Genomic DNA, 20,828 nt, shown 5'->3' with positions numbered 1-20,828 from the left:
TGGGGGGATCTAATACAAAAGCAACATAAACTTTTATTAAACAAAAATGTAGATCATGTAGACAAAGAAAAATGTTGAACAAATTTTAAGACATGGAACACTAATTGCAGACTTGACAACAATACTCTTTATACTCCCTAGTATGCTCATAAAAGAACATGCCAAACAAAGTGATGCTTAAATAGTTACATATTTTCAGTTTTCTCATCCTTACCTGTTAACAATTTTATGAACTTCAGCACGAGTTGGGGAGGGAGGTACAGCTAACCAAAGTAAATACAAAAGGCATTGAGATTTACAAAACAAGGCTCTGTTAATGATCAAGGAATGTAAAATTACAAAATATATACAACTCAGAAATTACACAAAACATTGCAACATAATGACGCATTATGTATTTAAAAGATGACTTTTTTAAAAGACTCAGCAGAAAGATTTATTTTCTCAAACACATTTACTATTTTTGAACAGAAAATCAATCAGTTTTGTTTTCAATGAATGATACTCTCCCAAACAATTCTTCCAAGCTAAAAAAAACCCACAGATTGCTATAAAATTATATTGCAAGCAAACAAGCAATCGTTCAATCAGTCTTTCAAACATAGATACAAGCAAATCAGGTTTACCCGACCACGCCTACTGTACAAAGGCACACCCTTAATATAGGTTTGTGGTATAAGAACCCATGTCGGTCCACCCTCACTCACCATCAGGAAGTAGGTGTGGTGCGAGATCGCTGCTGTCGGCAGTGGGTGAGGTCTGAGACTCTCCTTCCGGCAATGCTTCTACAGGTCCAGCCGCTGACCCCTGACCTACCGACGGAGCCTGACCTTCCTGGTTGTCGGCTGTCTTCAGGTAGTTTCGTCCCAAGAGATTTCGCAGCACCATGCTGTGGAAGATGTGCTCTTCCTCTTTTTGCAGAAGCGTGTCGAAGAGACGTAACGTGACAAGGCAGACCTGCACAAAGACGAACCGAGAGCAGAGAGGATAAAATGTGCGCTAGCACGCGCGCGCGCACACATACACACACTCCAACACCACGCAATAACTAGATACGGAAGATACGCGGCATATTCTTAGTGCATTCAATTTTATCCAACCAATATTTTCCCCATTCCGCAAAAAGCAAGCTTTCCAAAACCGCGTTAATTAAAGTCGTGTCGTGCTCCATTTGCCTACAGTGCACAAGTCTAGACTCATTCAGTTTGGAAAGAACTGACGCCCCGAGACGAATTCCCCTATTAATATGCCATTGGCATCATAGCACTTTTACGGTTGGTGTTGGTAGTGTTAAATTAGCGCCGGTACTAATGGTCTCCGGTCTCATCTGATGAGGACCAGAAGCCTCTTGCTTTTAGTCATACATACGATTCTTCTACCATTTGCTCCAGCAACGGTTATCATTTCGTGGAGTTAAACATCAGAACTGACCAGGAGGTTGTTCAGCTTTTTACTGTTCAGGCCCGAGTCACGCATTTCGCCACATAATCTGGGCCCGATTTGCGGTCATTGAAAAGGTATTTCTCGGGGAGGGGTCCAGACAAGGTAACATTGTGGCGTTTCCTAAAGCACGGCGGCTCGCTAACATCACCTATACTCCCCTGCCCCTAGAAACAGACGGATGACGATCAAAGCCACATCAGCCTTGACTACCGTGTCGCATGTCGCGCGGCTGGCGTGATGCAGCATTGATGGGGAGAATGCACCTCCCGCCCCTCGGTCTCGCAGGCCCATCCATCACTTTGTGACAGTTCTAGCACATAGGCTTTTTTTTAATTTTCAAGTTTTTCGTTCTGTAATATTTCTAGTTCCGTTTCAGTTTAGCGCAATAGTTTCCAAACTTTTCCATGCCCCACACCCCTAGGAAATATTTGATTAATATTCAAAACCCCAAACAAAAGTAATATGAAAATTGAAGATAAATGTCAAATTTTTCAGTTTTGAGCCACATACACATGAACTAAAAATAAGCGTTAAACTCGGTGCACAATATGCCCTGAGTTTTTTGTTTTTTTTTAATTCTTATTTTACCAGAAAAAAATTGGAAAACTAATATTTTGACGGTTATTTCTTTTACCGATGTGTTATTTGGTGTTATTCTCTTCCTTGATCAAATAAAGACAATTATTTTACGCAACCCACCCACTACCACTCCTCATGGCACACTAGCAGATGTCCGAGTGACCACTAGTGATTCGTCACTCAAGGACACAAACCACTCTTTGTTGTCCCTCCTATAATTCCATCTCACATGGGCTCGTAAACCATACTTTAGCGTCTTACATTATTTTGAGAGATTTGTCTTAAAAGTCATTAATGTTTTTCTGTTACTCTCTTCCCATTTTAATCTAGTTATTTATATTTTGTGACTGCTGTTTTTCTGCTCTAAATACAGGCGATTCTTATTTTCCTGTCTGAATCTGTAGATGTAAATAGGAGTACCCTTTCAGGTAAACAACTTATCAGCTCCTGTTACTTGTGTACAAATTTCTTGTTGCTAACCTTGCAAACATCGTTGTGTGCGTGTGCGTGTGTGAGAGAGAGACAGAGAAGAGAGAAAAGAGAGGCTGCACTTGCTCTGTAAGTTTGCATCTCACAAGGCTGGTAGCCCACCAGTGTTGTCCACCATTTCCACTAACTCGCTCCTGGCCTCGACGGACGTCGCCTAGCGGCAAGCGAGTCTGTGTTCCAGACACCTCCTGCTCGCTTCCAATGTTTGGGGAAATGGATGAAGGAGACTTTTCATGTCGCATTCATCGATTTCTTTCCCTTCTTTCGACCGTCATTAATATATCTCGAATTTGTTTAAATCACATTCTTTAAAGCGCTGACGGCAACAACCGAACGGTATAAAAAGAATTTATTCATCGGCAGTTCTAGCAATGCCTCTCTCTCTCTCCCCCTCACACACACACGAACACAGTGAGTCAGAAAAAAAATATCTACTACTCTTTTGTTGAAAACGTAAAACTGATCACAAGAGCTCAGTTTGATGCTGTAGATAGAAGAAACATAATAAAGTGAACGCAATGTTATCAAATTTTTTTACGTTTTCCTTCACAAAGTAAACAAAAAGGGGATGGGGTGGTCTCCACCAGTCTCGGTGGCTTCTGGATGGCCCAAGCCTGTTGTCCACCCAATCTGAGGGAGAATGTTTGTAAGATGCGCTTTGCTGTTATAGGCATAGGGCGCAGGCGACTGGTTCACTAGGGTCACTGCGGTTCGTAAACAGGTGGGCTACAGTGTTTTCATTAAATTTCTCGAAAATCTTTCTTTTAGTAGTTTGAAGTTCGAGATGCTAGTTAATGCTACAAGTGGAGCTTTCAGAGTTTGTATTCGCTTTGGTCTTTAAGCAAAAGAACAAGAAGGCGCCGGTTGATGCCCCCACTTTAAAGCTGTGGATTTACGTCTAACGGATGTAAAAATGCGAGTGAACGTCGAGATCGATAATTTTCCATTATCAACACAGAAATCTGAATATACTGCGTTCGCCTGACTTTAGTCACCACCCTTCATTTTAGTATTCACTTCCTTTTTTACGATTCTACTTCAATTACTGTTCAATTTTCAGGTTCTTCACGCTATGCTAGTTCTCCCTCAATTATTATGACCTTTTCTCGTTCATTATGCTATGCTAGTTTTATAGTCTGGTCAGCTTCTTATTGCTTTCCTTTTCGGTCAACTGTAATTGAAATGTCTTCTCCCCAGATGATGTCATCATCTTGGACCGCGAGACTCAGCGGCTCCAGAGAAGGGTGAAATAGGCGATTTACATCGCGGCTGCAAAGCCTTCCCTCAAGAGAGATCAAGGGTGACAACAACGGTCTACAACAGTCTCATTCGGTCATCAAGTTATTTACCGCAAGTTCGCCTCCAGGTCATGTGCACTGAAAATACCAGTCACTTATAGCTTTTAGTTGCTCAAGACGGCGTGTGGGTGCATGCCGAAAGCTCCAGAAAGTCTTACTTTTTTCTTGAGTTTTAAAGGTTTAATTTAGTTTCCCCTTTACCATGTAACTAAAATGTTTTAAGAATTAAATATTGTTTTTTTCCTTTGTGTTTTCTCCCTTCAGTTGAAATAATATAATCGGCAGCTTTGACAACAGTTTTCTTGGAAACCGGATCTCTTTCTCTCTCTTGCGCAGGGCACAGTTTTATATCATCTCGCTGTGATATATATATATTGTATGCTGCTGTAACCAAACAACGATTACCTTTATCAAAAAGAATACTTTATTTTTGCTTTGTATGTGAAACTAATTTATGCACATGTGTTATGTGTGTATGAAAGATGAGTCATATGATGAACTCTGAAACCTTTACAGTATCACGAATCCCACATACAATCTCCTTACATCAAACTAAGGGATTGAAGCCATGCAAAGTTATGCCATCCATGAACTGGTTGTTGCTTCCCTTGTGGCTTTATTATACTGGGGTGATTTCACGGAAGAGCTAGAGGTGGAAACCAGACCACCCAGAAGACCCTTGATAGCTGTTATACCCAGAGAGATCTGTGCCCCAAGACAAGATCTGAACCCACAATTTTACAATCCTCACTGAAGCTAGGGGTACTCTAAGTATAGAGTATATAGGTGTTGTTGGAGGGTTGGAATGCTCGTATATAGAGGTACTACTGTATTATTTTAAAACAGCAGACAGGCATAAAAAGATGCATCGACCACAGAAACGCACTCCTTAAACATAACATTTTCCTAATAGATTTATGAAAAAAGGCATTGTGAAAGGTACAAATGATAATCATTGTTGTTGTTACTCTTGCAGTGTAAGACTGGTGTTTTATTTTTATTTAACAAAACTGATACACTTGTTAATCACAGCTGCTTTAAAAGTGTTAATTATAAGTTAAATTTGTATACAACTGCACAACCTAGAAGCTAAGAACTTAAACAGCTATGACTCTTTTTCTGTTCACCCACTCACCTCTTCTGATAAATGGTTACATCGCTCCAGCAATCTATATCTCAAAACAGGCTCCTTTTCACCAACACTCTCTGGAGTGCGCTCATTTCCCAGCATGAAGTAAGTCAGCTCTACAAGATGTGAAACAAAAGATAATTCCATACTATTTTGTCTCTTATTAATGAAGCTATTATAGTAACAATTTTCTTCTTATAACTGAAGACAGATTTACTTATAATCTATGACAGTTCTTTCCTTCTTGAAAAAATATCCTTTGGCGAAATTATTCTCATTAAACTTTTTTATTAATTAATTTCATTAATTAGCACCCCCATGTCTTAAATGCTGAAAGCATGCTCCTTCATAAGCATGATTATGCACTATATAAATCACATGTTTTTATTATTATTATTCTTGTTAATTCTTCCACATTAAGAAAATACTGGATACCTTTCTTACTTTTAAGTATTGAATTTAGAGACTCCAAGATCTAACTGCGTTTTTATTTTAAGATCATTCACAAAGATTACTTTTGTGTTGATGGCTATTGTTATCACATCAGCAAGAGTTTAAAGATTTATTAAAGTAGTTTTCAATAAATTTTCATCATTATTTTTCCCTTAGAACAGCACCATCTAATGATCAGTTTTTCATTGTTTTGAACAGCCCATTAATATCTCTCTCCTCCTTTTAAATTTTTTTGCAAGTTATAAATTATCTGCAAACTGTATTGTCTCTAAATGTAAACACTTGAAAAAAAGATAATTAAAAAAAGTTTCCTTATAAGAACAGAAAAAAAAATTCTGTAACTTTTTAAATGGTAAATTTATCTTTCATAGGAGTTTACAGCAGCTTATTCTAACAATAAGGAAATAAGAACAAATTATCAGGATAAAATACAACAGAAAAAAATTAATGTAAACATATGAGTAAAAGGCTCAACTACCTCTCAACAAAGCTTCAGAGCACACTGTGCGAAGGAACCTTGTTAAATATGCAGTTGCAACAATGATTCCTGCTTCAGCCCTGAAAAAAAAAAATTTCTATAGTTCATATTATGAAAAGTTCAGAAAAAGTACCTGAGAGTTATGAAAACATTCATTTTCTTCAGTCTGGCAAGGCACTTGAAAAGTTAGGGCTTTCATGGTGTATATTTGTCTCTGTGTGTGTGTGCTCATCCACATAAATCTTGGCACAAGCATTTAATTAAATGTAACAACACTTCCTTTCTATGCTATATTTACAAAAAAATTTCAATCATAACTTACGTCTGCAAAAGAGCTGGCTCAATCTGTGACTGAAACAGCTCTTGGGCTACTTGGCGTGAAAGAGCAATAGCTACTGTAGGGTTAGCAGCCTCTGCCACTCTGTCCACATAGTCCAGCCATGAGAGAAAGGCCACAACACGCCGCCTACCCACAAAGCCTTGCTCCTCTTCTTTCTCACCAACTGTATCAAATCTAAGACAAAAGAAAGAAAGATATGTTATAGAATGGTTCCAGGTTATCCCTCTTTTTCTCTCTGCAATTCTGTGGAAAATGTTCATGCAAATGGCATGGGGCTGAGTAAGTTTTCAAAGACTTTTCCAGAACTTACCGACTCTCAAAATTCCATTACTTTTTTTGAGGCCTGGAAAACCTCTCTCCTATTTCTATGACTTTTGCGCACTTTCAAAAACTCTGTACAAACCCTGTATAAACTTACAGCTTTGTGAACACAAAACTGAATTTATTCATCATTTCATGCTTTCCCAGTCTTTCACTATGACTGACACTATGACTGATGAGTCAGACACCTGTCACCGCTATGTGAACAGAGTTTACTAAATGACATTTGAACATGCAACCAGCTCCAAAGTCGAGAACACTAACTAAAAGGATATAGACCCTCTGCATAATGAAATATTTTCTCTTAATTTTTTTTTTAATACATAACTGTAAAGAAGTCAAATACTAACCCCCACTTGGCTTCTACACCTTCGATAAGAGAAGGAGTCACAGAAATAGGAAGGGCAGAATAAAGAGTCACCAGGCGATGGGCTAAAAATTGGCAAAAGTCAGTTCTCTCAACAAGACAGGCTGCAGCAGTAGGTTCAGGCAGACTGGCACACAACATCAGCCCCTCACAAGCTTTTACAGCAACCCAGGCATCCTGTAATCAAGGCATATCAAAGTTGGAAACTTCAGAAAATGTGAAAAAAAGGTCTATATATTAATAATTATGGGGAAAAAATGTTAACTTTTTCGTAGCAGCACTAAAAATTTGCTGCAGATATGCCTACCTCACTCTGGGCTAAGGTGATAAGAGCATCAACCAGACCAAACTGCAGTGATGCAGAGTTACCAGTCTTTGGAGGGGATGTAACTGCATCTCCTTTAATGGCTTCACCTTTTTCATCTCGCCTCCTGTTTGGAGAGTTCTGCAACGAAAATTTCACTGTGTAATTCCAAACTAATAGTGAATCTCTGCAGTGAACGCATGGCTTTTATTCAGAAATTCTGCATTTAAAGTGACAAACAAATAAATATAAGGAGCATAGCCTTGCACACATTTCAGTTACTCCTAACGATGAGCATATTAACTCATGAGTTCTTACAGTTCTCATTATGAAAATAAGTATTGTAAACAATTTTTAGCTCATGATCTCCAATCATTAAACTTAAAACAAGCTGAAGAAAAAGGAACAGAAACAGCAAAAGCAATAAAAAAAAATCTGACAATAACTTAGGTAGCTCCACATACCTCCAGGAAAAAGTTAACAAGATACGGATCAGATTTAATCTTTGCACAGACTGTGCACAGAAATTCTATTTCCTCCTTTTCTGTTGGAGCAGCTTTCACTTCTCCACATGCCTTTACAAGTCTCTGCAATACAATCAAAAACAAACACAATTACACTATCCTTCTAGTAGGGTATTGTGAAATTACAGGAAGCATTATCTGCATTACAAGCTTTCCCAACACCTGTTCAAAAGTCTTTGTGGTGTATGCACATTAAGGTTCATAAGTAAGCAACAAAAATCAGCCTGTTGGTATTATGTCAAAAAAGCTGGCAATATTTATTGATCTGATTCTGCAAAATAGAACAATAGGTTTTCACTCCTTCCCACATCTCTCACAATACAGGCTAGACAAATGCAGGGGAAAACATAGCTAAATTTAAAAAGAGTTTACATGCACTTTGTGTTGTCTGTCTTAGGGTGCAAGGAGGGGTGCATGCATGTGGACACCTCAGGATGTGTGTGTGTAAACACGTGCGTGCATGCATCCACATGTGGTTACTTTTATCTTTGTGTTTGTGATGAATCTGAGTGATAATGACTGTATAAAAGCAATCAGAATACAGTATGCTTGTTTGTGTATGATAGTGTGCATATGCCATCAGTAAAATTTCCAGTGTTACTCAACACACCTGGACAGCTCTGTAAACATTGATGTGAGGCAAGAGAGGATGACGAAGACGGGACAAGAGGCGAGTGAAGAATGCAAGTACAACTTGCTTCATGCCTGGTGGTTGCTGGAACAAAACATGATAATTCCTGTCTCAGTTGGAACAATGTCAGTGAAGACGTGTACATGTTTCTCTAAATCATATGCTTCAGCCCAGAAGAAAAATTCTTAATGTTATGATCAGAAATTGTTTCAAATAACGCAAACATGTTAAAAATTATGCACCAGCTCTTTATCTCAAGTACAGTAAATTATTTCATGTCTTTTTGACATGTAACAAAGTTCATTTATATAGCTCTATATCCTAGCCTACCGAGCTAGCTCATGGCGCTTTGCAAATAAAATAATAAGAATCATTACAGTGAGAAACAGAAGAAACCAAGACAACATGAGTGAAAAGGGGCATAAAGCGTGGAAGGGGACAAAATTTAAGTTATCTGATTAATAACTGACCGGACAATCTCAACACAGTACTCCATTATCCAACATGTCTATGAAATCAAAGTAAATGCATAAATTTCACAAAGTTCATAATACATTATGAAAAATAATATAATAACATAACACACTTTACAACAGTCATACCAATCAAACAAGCATGCAACACACTCTCACACACTTAAATGCATATATACCCACACATAACTATATAGAGAAAAGTGTTGGTAGTTGGGAGCATAAAATTAAGAACAGCCACAAATGGTAAATGGAGGCCAGTTACAGATTTTTTAGTACAGATCTACACAATCGTTATGAATCTGTAATAAAAGCAGATTGAGTTAGACATGGAAACAGTCTTGTCTATAGATGAAAGCATCTGTAGATCACTAGATCACAATTATGATACATTGACAGTGAAGCAGAGATGATAAAGCAGACTGCATCGTGGACCATGGATGTGTATACAAATTTGTGGTGCAAACTTCTCACTGACAAAGGGCGCAAAGAAGCCGTTACGAAGTGGCTGGCTTTTGATGGGACAACAGAAGGCCATAGTTAAACAAATAAAGCCACAGACAAGCAGATCAACTGAACATAAAGACGAAGAAGCATGTAACAAACAACACAGCCGAAACTCACAACAAATCATCAGAGACAACAATAAATACAGAGAGCTATAGTCCCCTCCAGCCAGTTAGGCAAGGGGATATCACTCTACCTAAAAATATTCTGTAGACAGAAGAAAATCAGATCAGAAAGAAGATCAGAATTGTCTGCACAGCCTGATTTTACTTTTCCCCATCCTAGATTTACAGTCTAGATCTGTAGTTGTTTATGTCATTGGAAAGTCATCAGAAAGAACAGATCAAGAATACTCAGGATAAACTTTTCCGCAGATCAAACTAGCTGAAGAGTTTTTAAAGTTTGTAATTCAAATAGTTTTTAAACCACCTTTGACATGCAAAATAAAATTTCTCTACTTATTTGTACTGAGCATATTTAATATGCCTCCAAGTACCTGTCCTATAATGTGCGTTTTGTTCTCCGTGTAGCAAAAATACTTACAGCTTTAAAAAAAAATCCCTTGGTACTATCTAAACATTCATTAACAGACTTTTCAGAACGCTATAAAAACATGAAATTGAACCAAGAAAGTGGTTATAAAATACAAGACATTTAACCTATTTAAATATTGAAACACTGTTCAAATTAAAATGAAATTTATTTTCAGCACAAGGAACTGTCATTAATTTTTACTCTTACTACAAAGATCAAGCTATAGTCTATTTAGGTTTGAAAGGCAGATGCACTAAGCATAATTATTTTGACATCTCAGCCCCATTACATGACCAGCTTGAACTACTCAGCACCTGGGGAAGCAACCAGCTGAGAAGTTAGAGCACCAGAATCTGAAGGCAGAAGCGTGCAAAAAAGCTTGTTCAATACCACTGTACGCACATACTTCACCCACTTGACCCAGCTGCTAAATGTGTATCTGACCCCTGCAGAGTACTGAGGAAGGAAAGTTGGCAAGGAACAAGGGATGGGCACTTTCTTCATTAAAAAAAAAGGATTGTGGAAGTTTGCAGTTTGCAAAAAAAAAATCGTTACTCACATCTGTTCGTCCAAGTGTGCATAGTGTGTCCAAAATGCGATGTTGTAGCAGATACTCTAAACATGGTCCTGTTGTTCCAACCTCTACAGCTTCTGTCTCTTCATGCTGCAATATCTCTAACATGCGATCTACGTGACCTCCAATGGCTGTTTCCTCTATTCGCTTGCGGCCATCTTTGAAAACAAATTATATTCAGAACAGAAAATGACCATTGTACAAAAAATGCATGGTAAACATTACATAGATCACGATATAAAAATGTAGGCTGTTATATATTTTCCAAATTTGTATTAAATGTACACTATTACACTGACATAATATGAGGTAATAATACAGGTTTGTTCACAGATGTATGCAATAAATGTTAATATGTATACATTAGTACGATGTTATAAAATCTTTTAGGTATGTATGACTAAAGCATAAGTATTTCCTTGTATGATGTCCAAAGTACATAAATCCTTCCATGATATAATATGTGTAATAGTGATGCACTCAAAATGATAACATTTACCAGTCAACAGAACAAGACAAGGAAATACTTCAAGGAAGTTCGCAGTTTGATAACACCAAGATCTGATCTGTTGTCTGGGACCTCTTACATAAGTATTTTAAAACGATAACACAATACATGTTTCACTCTAGTTGCAAATACTTCATGTGACATTCACTATCATAGCAGCTCAGAGTACAACTAAAATTTAAAATATTCGTTATTAGTAATTATGCCTCAATGATCTCACTGTCTTGTGATGTCTATGGCTCTCTGTGGAAACCTTACACACAAATATTTCTGCCATATCAAAAGTGTAATAATAAAGTACTTATAACATTCACAGCACACACTGATCTCATACATCAGTACACAAGAACTATTATATATATACATCACAATTATCTCTCTGAATGAAAACACATTAAGGAAGTGGTAATGAAAAATGAAAATGGACATGAATAAGGAAATGAACCAAGAACCTAAGAAAGAAAGATTGCTTAAAGTTTTAGTTCTTGCTAAAATTGTTTACCTTTATTGTCTACGAAGTATCCTGTAACACATTTCCAATGATAAACAAATTCTTCTTGTGGTGTAACATTTGTCGAAAACTGAAACAAAATGCTGATTAAGCTGATAAGGTTTTAGATGATATATCTTACACTACTGATTTTTATTTTCTGCTTCTAAAATTCAAGATGCAAAGACACCCAATCTCGCAAACTGCCTCGATATTGGGTTTCTGTCCACTCGTGATTCATATATGTTGACAGAAATACATTCACAAAACTTTCAAAGTTTGCATCACTTTCAATAAAAATACACTGCATCTCAAAACCTATTCCTTGTGGACTGGGAGTAATTAAAGTGATAAAAATATGAAAAAAAAAACAAAGCTTCAATTTCACTCTTCTCTTTCCCAATTTCCTACAATTTAAATCGCTCACTGTATATATAAGATTCACTGGTGGTTCTGTGGCAGACGACAGATTGCGTCTGTTATTCACGAAGTTGCATTAGTGAAATCTGTTCATTCCTTACCGTATCAACAGCCTGCTGGATTAAATTTGTTATCTTCGAAAACATTTTTCTATTCATCTGTACAAATTTTGACTGTTAGCATCCTCTAAGTGCACGAAATGCTCACTGGACCACCGGGGCCAGAAGATTTCTTTGCCACTCAAGCAGTCGCCTCGTTTCCGGTCCGGAACCGGAAGACGAAGATGTTCGTAGGAGTTCGGAACTACTCGGGCAAAGCCTTCACCAGCGGGAAAGATCGAAGTCACCACAGGGCTGCTATCATCATGTCGGGGAGTTTAGATGAGGGATGCTCTTCAGACACGTGGGTACCTTATAAGGACCGACCAGAATGGAAAGATGTCACACCCATACCCCAAGACGATGGACCAGAGCCTGTTGTACAGATTGCCTATTCGGATAAGTGTGAGTAATTTGTTTTTTGGAAAAAAGGTATTTCTTCGACGGAACAAGCGTTGCCGGAAAACAGCGCTGGAAGCAGGTAGTCTTGTTAGTGTTACTGAAATAAACTGCCCTGGTTTACAGACAGATACAAGAAAATTGGTGTAAAGTAGATATATATTTCTTGTAATACATGAGGCATGATTATGACGTAGATTCGTTAAAATGTTTGTTGGACATCTTTGGAACCGGTGGATGCCGTTCATGAAGGCACCGCTGTGAGGTCAGGTCGCACTTGTTGTTGGTAGAGTAGATGTAAACCTGACGCTGCGCGGGGGAGTTCACCTTGCTTGGAAGCCTGCAGATTTCTTGGCATGTGACCAGAGCTCTGAGAGCTCTGTCTCTGCCCCTCCCATTTTTGGGACTGCGCATTTTTGTTTGTTCAGATATTTTCTTGATATTCACTCCGCAACACAATCTCACGAGTCAGATATATTTGTAGTAACTGTTGTATTATTATATAGAATTAATGTTTTTTCACTTTTTTCCTTCTCAGTTCGAGATGTTTATGACTACTTCCGTGCCATAGTAGCCAGTGATGAAAAATCTGACAGAGCTTTGCATCTGACAAAGGATGCAGCAGACTTAAACCCTGCTAACTACTCAGTATGGTGAGAAATCCTCAGATTTAACCAATACTTCTTGTTTTTAAGGGTCCTGTGGATGTGATAGAACTTTTTAAAAAATATAACCGCTTTTTATGGGAACAAAATTGTAGATTCTCTTGGCATCACACATCAAAAATATACTACACACTTTGATCTTATCCAAAAGGCCAAGAAAGCATATAACTATCTCACAACAGGTGGCAAAATATATATATATATGTGGATTACTTAAACAGTGATAATGCAGTTTGAATAAATTTTCGTGAGTTAATAAGTATACTTTTCGGTTTATTATCAGCCGATGAAATTTAAATTTATTTTGATAATGCACAAAATATACCAGAAGCATGAAAAAGTTAACAAATGGTGAGCACACACAAACATATAATAAAATTCATCACCTACCTGGCCCAGATTACTCAGTGGACTTGTTCTTAAATATCTAGGTATATTGCTATATCTTAATTGCTGAACAGGGAATTTATGGCAGCTTAACCTAAATTTTATTAAATTTGATCTAAATTGAGCTGGAAACAACTCATTAAGTAGTTCTCAAAACCAAAATATTTTTTAAACATTCTGTAAGTGGTGCAGATCTTATTTGTACATATATGTCTTGTTTCCATTCTAATAAGAAATTGATCCTTTAAGCGTTACATTACAATATTTTTAAAACTGATTGGTATAAAAACTATAGCCAAATTTCCAGATGGAGGAAAGACCTAAGGCATATAACAATGAACATATACAGCTAAACCAGGATAGTTTACATACTGGGCTATAAAATAGAAAGTTGTACAAGTGGAGCAGGAGAACATAATTTTTTAGTTCCAGTTATGTTCCATACATAACCTATACCAAAACCACAGAAACTTGCATTTTGCAAAAATTGACACAGTAAAAATGCCCAGTTCAATCCAACATCATACATGTTGATTTGATAGTTTTAACATTTAACATCATTTTCAGAAATTTCAGTTGCAACCAATCACAAATATCAAGAGATTAAAAATCACTTCCATACAACAAAACAGGTTTTACACAACTATCAAAGAGTTTAAGAGCAAAGACAAATGATAGTCCAAGAGGATATAACATAGATTGTTTTTGCATGTGGAAATAATTTGACAGATATGCTTATTTCTCAGCATGATAACAGCTAAGCGAGTCCTTATTTACGAGGGAAAAATTCTTTCAGTAACATAATAGAAAAAGTAGCAGTTTTGGTAGATAAAGTTATTGCACACTTCAGCACTGAATGTCATTAACAATTTTGTTCAATTTTTCCATTCACTCTCTTGTTTATAAATTATAAATTGTTGAAATGTATGAAAATATATATATATTGAAAAGACTAGTTGATTGTTAGGCACTACAGACGAATGATAATCAGAGAGCTGGACAAGGATCTAAGGGAAGAATTGAAGTTCATTGGTTCTGTCATTGAGGAGCATCCGAAGAACTATCAAGTGTGGTATGAAAAAATTTTTGTTGAGATCCTGGAGTATGTTTATATATGTATATCATATATGCTTTCACATGTGTTTGTGTTGTGCTTGAATCTGCATGCAAATATTCCTTCACTAATATATGTAATGTGGGTTTTAAAAATGTTAGATTACAATCCTCAGGGCTTCTGCTAAGGATAAATTCTTTGGGGTCCCAGGGACCCCTTCTTCAGATTTCTAAGGGGTTCCAGGCTAACTCTAAGGGGTCTCAGGCTAACTCTAAGGGGTCCCTTTACAATGTGAAAAAAAAAATCAACAAATCAACTACTTTGTTCAACTGCCTTTCAGGCACACAAAGCACTGTAATGTCTAGTCAGAAACGGCGAGATTTCTGTGCCATGAAGTCTGTGATGAGCTTATGCTCACTGTACTTGGGGTGCTCACTTTCTTTCCGTTTCTGAGACGATGATTTTAACCACGCTGTATATACATCTTGGAAATAGGTTAACTCTTCCCGGTAAGGGAAAAAACTCAGTGCAAGGGAAGCTACTCTCACCATGTAGCAGAGGATAACAATAGATTGGGCTACGATGTCAGACACTACACTAACCCAAATTTGTATCTGTTCTTAGCCCAAATTTGAAGGGGTCCCCTGGGACCCCATTGATGAAAATTGAAGGGGTCCTCCAAACTTTTAATGCGTACTGTACGCAATTTTTTGCGTAAGCAGAAGCCCTGAATGCTGCATACTTTTTATTGTAACAAAATATGTAGAATTAAGCTCCTTTAATTTACTTTATCATTTTATGTAGAAACTTTGATTATGACAATTTATCTAAGGATCACTTGTTTCATTTGTTTTTTTATAAACAGATGAGAAGTATACATGTCAGACTTTTTTTTTTGGGGGGTTTACTTTGGTCTTGCTCACCCATGTTTGATTGTCATGACATTTCAAAAGGCATCATCGTAAGGTGATAGTGGAATGGCTTGAAGACCCAAGCGAAGAGCTGGAATTTACCAAACGAATCTTACGTGATGATGCCAAAAATTATCATGCCTGGCAGCATAGGTACATATTTTTTAAATCCTTTAAGCTTTTCTACCCCTGTTTTTACTCTATCTCATTTTTAAATTGTGTAGGGGGAGTGTGTGTGAAGGGCATGCATGCTTTTCCATACAGCTTATTTCCCTCAGAATGCGTACAAAATACTTCAAAAGGCTTTAACAATAAATAAATTTAGTTCTGGGTTATTGAGGGTGTCCAAGTAGTTACTAAGGGTTCAAAATATTTGGTTTTTTTATATATATATTTTGTGCTATGTGAATACACAACATACAAGAAAAGAGCATTGTTGTAGGATATTTTTTGACATCTGGCACTGATTTATTTGCCATCATCATGGTCGTAATGTAGGCAGTGGGTACTGCCGACGTTCAACTTGTGGGACCAAGAATTGGACTATGTCGACCAGCTCATCAAAGAGGATCTTCGCAATAACTCAGCTTGGAATCAGCGGCACTTTGTCATTTCCAGCACCACTGGCTTTACAGATGATGTCCTTTCCAGGGAGGTCAAGTGAGTAGACTTACCCTTTACTAAACCTTTTCTTTTATTTAATGCCATAAACATTTCTTGCCAGTCACTTGCATTTGCGATTTCTTAAATGCATCTAGACCATTAAGCGGATAATATGTGATATGGTTTTAATAAAATTTTCAATGAACAACAATAAACCATTGTGTCTGAATTTGTACCAGAAGATCAGACTTTTAATGTTGTTGATTGTGGAATGGCAACTGTGCTGCTACAGTTATCCTATACATTGCTTTCCACTTTATACACGATTCTTTATCATACTGAATACTGTGCCTTATTTTGTGGATTGCAGCATATATAGTGGTGATAATGCTTATTTCCTACATTCATTGTCTGTAAGGTGAAAGTATTAGTTTCTTACTAGTAGTAAAGTGCAAGAGAATGCTACAACAAAGCACTGTCTGTGGCACAGGTATGCACAAGACTACATCAAAAAGTCACCTAGCAATGAGAGTGCATGGAGTTACATGAAAGGGTAAATATTTTTACCAATCCTCTTTATATATTATTTGAACTAAGGAACACTTCTAAAAGAAGAAAGCATCTTGCTGTCGAGATATAAACTTGTTGGGTTAGACTTTAGAGGTTTTTTAAGAGATCTCGCTTGGATTGTGCCTTTCTCTGTATGTGTTTTTAAAAATTATAATGAAGTAGGTAATTATAAGAATTAACACTGTTTTGAAGACTCAACCCTGTTATCTCATAATATTTAATAGATATAACGCACTGCAGTGCTGGGAAAAGTACATGCTATGATGTACATGCTGATGCAAAGTAAACTAGACTAGGATTTTTTGTGCTACCTTGACATCATCTATTTTGGGAGTGATGATGAGTTGTGCTGTAAGTGTTGTGCAGGAGAAAAAGCTGAGCAAGTACCCAGGCATCATGGAGTTCTGCCAAGGTCTCTATGATCAGTCCATTCGCTCCCCACACCTGTTGGCCTGCATGGTAGACATCTATGAGGAGAAACTGGAGCTAGGATGCGACAACCCTGAAGGAACCCTGGACAAAGCTCTGAAGGTGGGCCGTTATTTTAGGAATTTATTGTTATAAACATCCATCTTAGGAAACTTCCATTGCTAAATGATTAGTGCCTTTTCAAACAAGTAAGGACAGGATGACTCTGAAGGTACCCTAAACAGAGGTCTCCAGGTAAACCAAAATTTTAGGGATTTTGTTGTTGTTTCTGTGAAGGTCCTTCGTAAAGAAACTTTCATTACTAAATGCCAAGTAAAGTTCTTCTCTTTTGCTTGATGTGAATGCAAACATTAGAAAAAAATATTAATTATTATTAAGATTTTATTTCAGACTTACTTCTTAAAAATAAAAATTATTTCAGCACCTGTTTTTAACAATTTTTTTTTCCATTACACACACATACACACATTTTTCCTTTTAGTTGGATGGACCAAGTGTTCACTTTTTTTATTATTATTATTAAATGGGCGGTTATCAGATGGTGCTGTAGTAATTTTTTAATATAAATCCCTTGAAGTTCCTCATCCAGGAGAGGTACATGCACATAAATATTGTTGTTAAAGATAGTGTTTTCTATATGTTATTGAACTAGAATGCTAAAATGTTATGAGGTTGTCTTCTGTTTTCCATTTGGCAGCTGTGCAAGGCACTTGCTGAGGAGTTTGACACCATTCGTGCAGAGTACTGGCAATATGTGAGTCGCACACTCGCCACTAAATACGGCAAAGAAGCTCCCTCAGAAATAGCTTCTTGACCACCTTTGCCTGCCTGTAACCACTTGTGTAACCTCCATCCTTCCAGCTGCTTGTGTCATTTGTTAAAAAGAATATTACGCTCAAGTCTGCAGATGACTTTATATAATATGTTTGCAGTGATGTTCATGTGTAAGTAAATAGTTTTAAATGTTTTAATTGTTTATTATATATTTTGAAGACTGCATAGAGTGATTTGATAATTTATCTTTTCTGCAGAAGGGGGGACAAGGAAAAGGGGAACTTAACAAAATTTGCTGCAATGAGATGTCAACATGTGTGATCTTTTATATCTTTTTTTTTTTATTAAGTAAACAGACCTCAGTAAATCTTATGTAGATGTAAATCAGTATTTTTCTCCCTAGCTGCCTTTCAGGTGCAGAAATTTGTTGCTATTTATGACAAACTGTTCTCTCCCTTTCTTTCTGAGATGTCCGAAGAGACTGGGACTAATTGATTATGTGTACAGTTCTTGTCACATACAGAATATCATCCATCTCATTAAATAAATTTTCCACATCAACAGTTTGGTGGGATTGAGAATAGACCTAATTTTGTTTTAAGCATATATCAAAAAGTACAAACGATACATTTGTAATATAAAAGCCTTTGTCATTTGTCTTATGGATGTATTCCTTTCAAGCACTTGTGTTTGTGTTTCTTTAGTTTAACATGTTACTGAAGTTGAATTGTTTTTCTAGTAGAGAAAGTTCTATTTTAACAACCATGGCTCGTGATAAAAAATATTTTTGGATTGTTTTGATTGTATATTTGCATGAACTAACAAAGAAAGAGTTGTTGATCTTTATGTTTGTGCATATCTTTAAACAAATGGCAAAAAATGCTTATTTTAAATCTGACATTGACACTACATGAAGACGTGACACAGTAGGTCATAACCATTAACGCCATAGTTGTCATCTTCAGTTTTTACATCAGAATTGCTACATCTACCAGCATACTGAAATTTTTTTTTTCAGTTGGTTTTCTTTTTTTTAATATAAAGTTTATCCAAAGACAGACCTGTAATTAAAGCTAAAACCATGAATATTTATTTGAACAACATGTAGTTCTGATGTGAATTTGTGAAAGGAATGAGTTTTTATATGATGTTGAATGTTACAAATAAAGGAGTAGGGAGGAGGAGAACTGTGTTTTATTGACCCAGTTGCCTATCTTTACACTATAATAGTCACTCAGTCCTTGCACATAGCAGAGTTGTTAATTGATGAATAAAGACCAAAAAAAAAAAAATCACCAACACTATAAGTGACAGTGGCCACATGAAAAATATTCGGTGATGCATTCTGATAGTGGTGGCCAAAACAGTTTGAAACCTTCTGGATCTATTTTTCACATATCACAATACTACTTTTCAAGCTATACAACCATATTGCTTATACTGCATTCATAAATGATCCAAAAATGACAATCAGTTGTTATTCACAAATGCACATCAATTAGTGTGCCAGACAATTAAACTAATGTTAGCAGCAGATACACACCAAAACATTAGAACATTGTCAAGCTGATTGTAAGTACACTCACTGCTCTTAAGTTCTGAGCAGTACACCATACATTTCCAGAAAAGGCTAGATCAACACTGCAACAGGAGTGAGCACAGAAGAAGCGTAATTCTGATGGCGTCGCTGATAATTCAGCAAATGGGAGAGCTTCAAGCATATTAATGATGTGTTACCGTAATAGGAAGATTTTTTTGGTGACATAAGAAATCAGATTTTGACCTCTTTCCAAAATACAGGTAGAATTATGTTACTTAAAAGGCTTGGATCCAGCAGAGAGCAGTTATTCAGATTTTTGGCAGTGACAAAATCAGTTAATCGCCAGTCATTTGAAAATAGGATTCTTTGAGAATCATTCTCTGTACCACATTATCTGCTAAAATACCATTCTCCAATAATTCTGCAAGGACTGCTCAGGCTGAACAATATGCTTTTTTATTTATCCCATGCTGTGATGCATTCATTGGTATATGAATCATGTATTAGATCCATCAGCATGTAAGAGGTCTGTACTTTTTTGTGAATTATCACAAGTTTTTTTCCAGCTGGAGTAGAGTGATCTTTCCACTGAATAAACCTGTGACCAGTTAGAGCTGTACTGGAAATATGCATACATGGGGCTCATTTTTTCCTTCTATCTTCTGTTTTGATACACTGCTGGGACTTGACTGTTCTTTCCATCTGTCCACATATTTGGAGTTAACTATCCTTAACCAAATAAATCCAGATATTATTAAAGCTTTAAGCTAAATGTTTGAACAATTTGTGTTTATTTTTCTGCTAATTTTCCTAATTTCAGTGTGCATGCATGCGAGTCTTGCTGTAAATAATGGTGTGGAGGAATCAACAGATTCTAGTATATTTATAATCATGCAAGTTCCTGATGACTGATTTTAGCTATTTATTATTCGTAGCAGGTCTGTTGTTTTGTTGCTTTTTTTTTGTTGTTTTTTTTTTATTTCTTCAGAAGATATACAACTTTAAATATTGTCTAATACTTTATCCAAGTATGTTTGAATTATTTTTTTTAACTTCTTTTGTATTAATCTCTGGCTGCAAAGTTCATTTTACTGTGTTGCCATGGAGTAAGTGGATGGGCTAAATATGGGTGCTTGAGAGATTGTCAGGGTAAACCTTTTTTGCAGCATGTCATTTTAACACTCTTTAGTCCAGCTTTAACAAAAATTTTAGGATAGTTCATAGCAGAAAAAGACATTTCCCACCATCCTAAATAGCAGTTTTGATGCAATTTGACATTCAGTTTCACTTGACATTAAAGAGCCAATAAAAAGCTTTATGACATGACAGTTATGCTCTTAATTGAAGATGTCTTTGGATAAGCTGCAGCAAGTTGACTTTGTCAATGTTTGGGGCAAACTATTAAGTTGTGCCCTATGTACTTTTATATGTATGGCCACTGTACTATGATGACAAAAAAAGAAAAGACATGAGTTTTTCTACTCTCTCAACAGTTTGTCATTTTTATTTGTCAAGAATAAAAAATATGAAACTGAA

The 20,828-nt window shown here is 36.6% G+C and overlaps 2 protein-coding genes across 6 annotated transcripts in view; one reads left to right on the top strand and one right to left on the bottom strand.

Annotated features, from left to right (window-relative positions):
- The window catches only part of LOC112563574 (protein FAM160B1-like), a 23,398-nt gene extending 11,266 nt beyond the window's left edge, over window positions 1–12,132 (bottom strand). For all 5 annotated transcript variants that reach the window (XR_003099075.1, XM_025237642.1, XM_025237643.1 and 2 more), the window contains exons 1-12: window positions 11,964–12,132; window positions 11,455–11,533; window positions 10,430–10,602; window positions 8,336–8,440; window positions 7,666–7,788; window positions 7,205–7,342; window positions 6,881–7,074; window positions 6,192–6,383; window positions 5,870–5,949; window positions 4,945–5,054; window positions 708–957; window positions 215–263 (exon numbers count right to left, since the gene is read on the bottom strand). Coding sequence is in view for 4 of the 5 variants with exons in the window: in XM_025237642.1 (XP_025093427.1) it covers window positions 215–263; window positions 708–957; window positions 4,945–5,054; window positions 5,870–5,949; window positions 6,192–6,383; window positions 6,881–7,074; window positions 7,205–7,342; window positions 7,666–7,788; window positions 8,336–8,440; window positions 10,430–10,602; window positions 11,455–11,533; window positions 11,964–12,020 (1,550 nt within the window). In the remaining variant the exon portion in view is untranslated. The remainder of the gene's footprint in view (window positions 1–214; window positions 264–707; window positions 958–4,944; window positions 5,055–5,869; window positions 5,950–6,191; window positions 6,384–6,880; window positions 7,075–7,204; window positions 7,343–7,665; window positions 7,789–8,335; window positions 8,441–10,429; window positions 10,603–11,454; window positions 11,534–11,963) is intronic.
- On the top strand, window positions 12,131–20,828 carry LOC112563576 (protein farnesyltransferase/geranylgeranyltransferase type-1 subunit alpha-like). Its single transcript, XM_025237647.1, has 8 exons — window positions 12,131–12,365; window positions 12,898–13,012; window positions 14,379–14,483; window positions 15,419–15,529; window positions 15,875–16,036; window positions 16,470–16,532; window positions 16,906–17,080; window positions 17,676–20,828. Exons 1-8 carry the CDS (start codon window positions 12,146–12,148, stop codon window positions 17,790–17,792), a joined length of 1,068 nt encoding a protein of 355 aa, XP_025093432.1. The 5' UTR covers window positions 12,131–12,145; the 3' UTR covers window positions 17,793–20,828.

This window comes from Pomacea canaliculata, linkage group LG5, assembly GCF_003073045.1.
Source record: "Pomacea canaliculata isolate SZHN2017 linkage group LG5, ASM307304v1, whole genome shotgun sequence".
Taxonomy (NCBI): domain Eukaryota; kingdom Metazoa; phylum Mollusca; class Gastropoda; order Architaenioglossa; family Ampullariidae; genus Pomacea; species Pomacea canaliculata.
This window is presented reverse-complemented; position numbering and strand designations above follow the sequence as displayed.

Coding starts and splice junctions, on each gene's coding strand:
- LOC112563576 (XM_025237647.1), top strand. CDS start 12,146: ATGTTCGTAGGAGTTCGGAACTACTCGGGCAAAGCCTTCACCAGCGGG. Junction 14,484..15,418: donor CCGAAGAACTATCAAGTGTG/GTATGAAAAAAT, acceptor ACATTTCAAAAG/GCATCATCGTAAGGTGATAG. Junction 15,530..15,874: donor TATCATGCCTGGCAGCATAG/GTACATATTTTT, acceptor GTCGTAATGTAG/GCAGTGGGTACTGCCGACGT.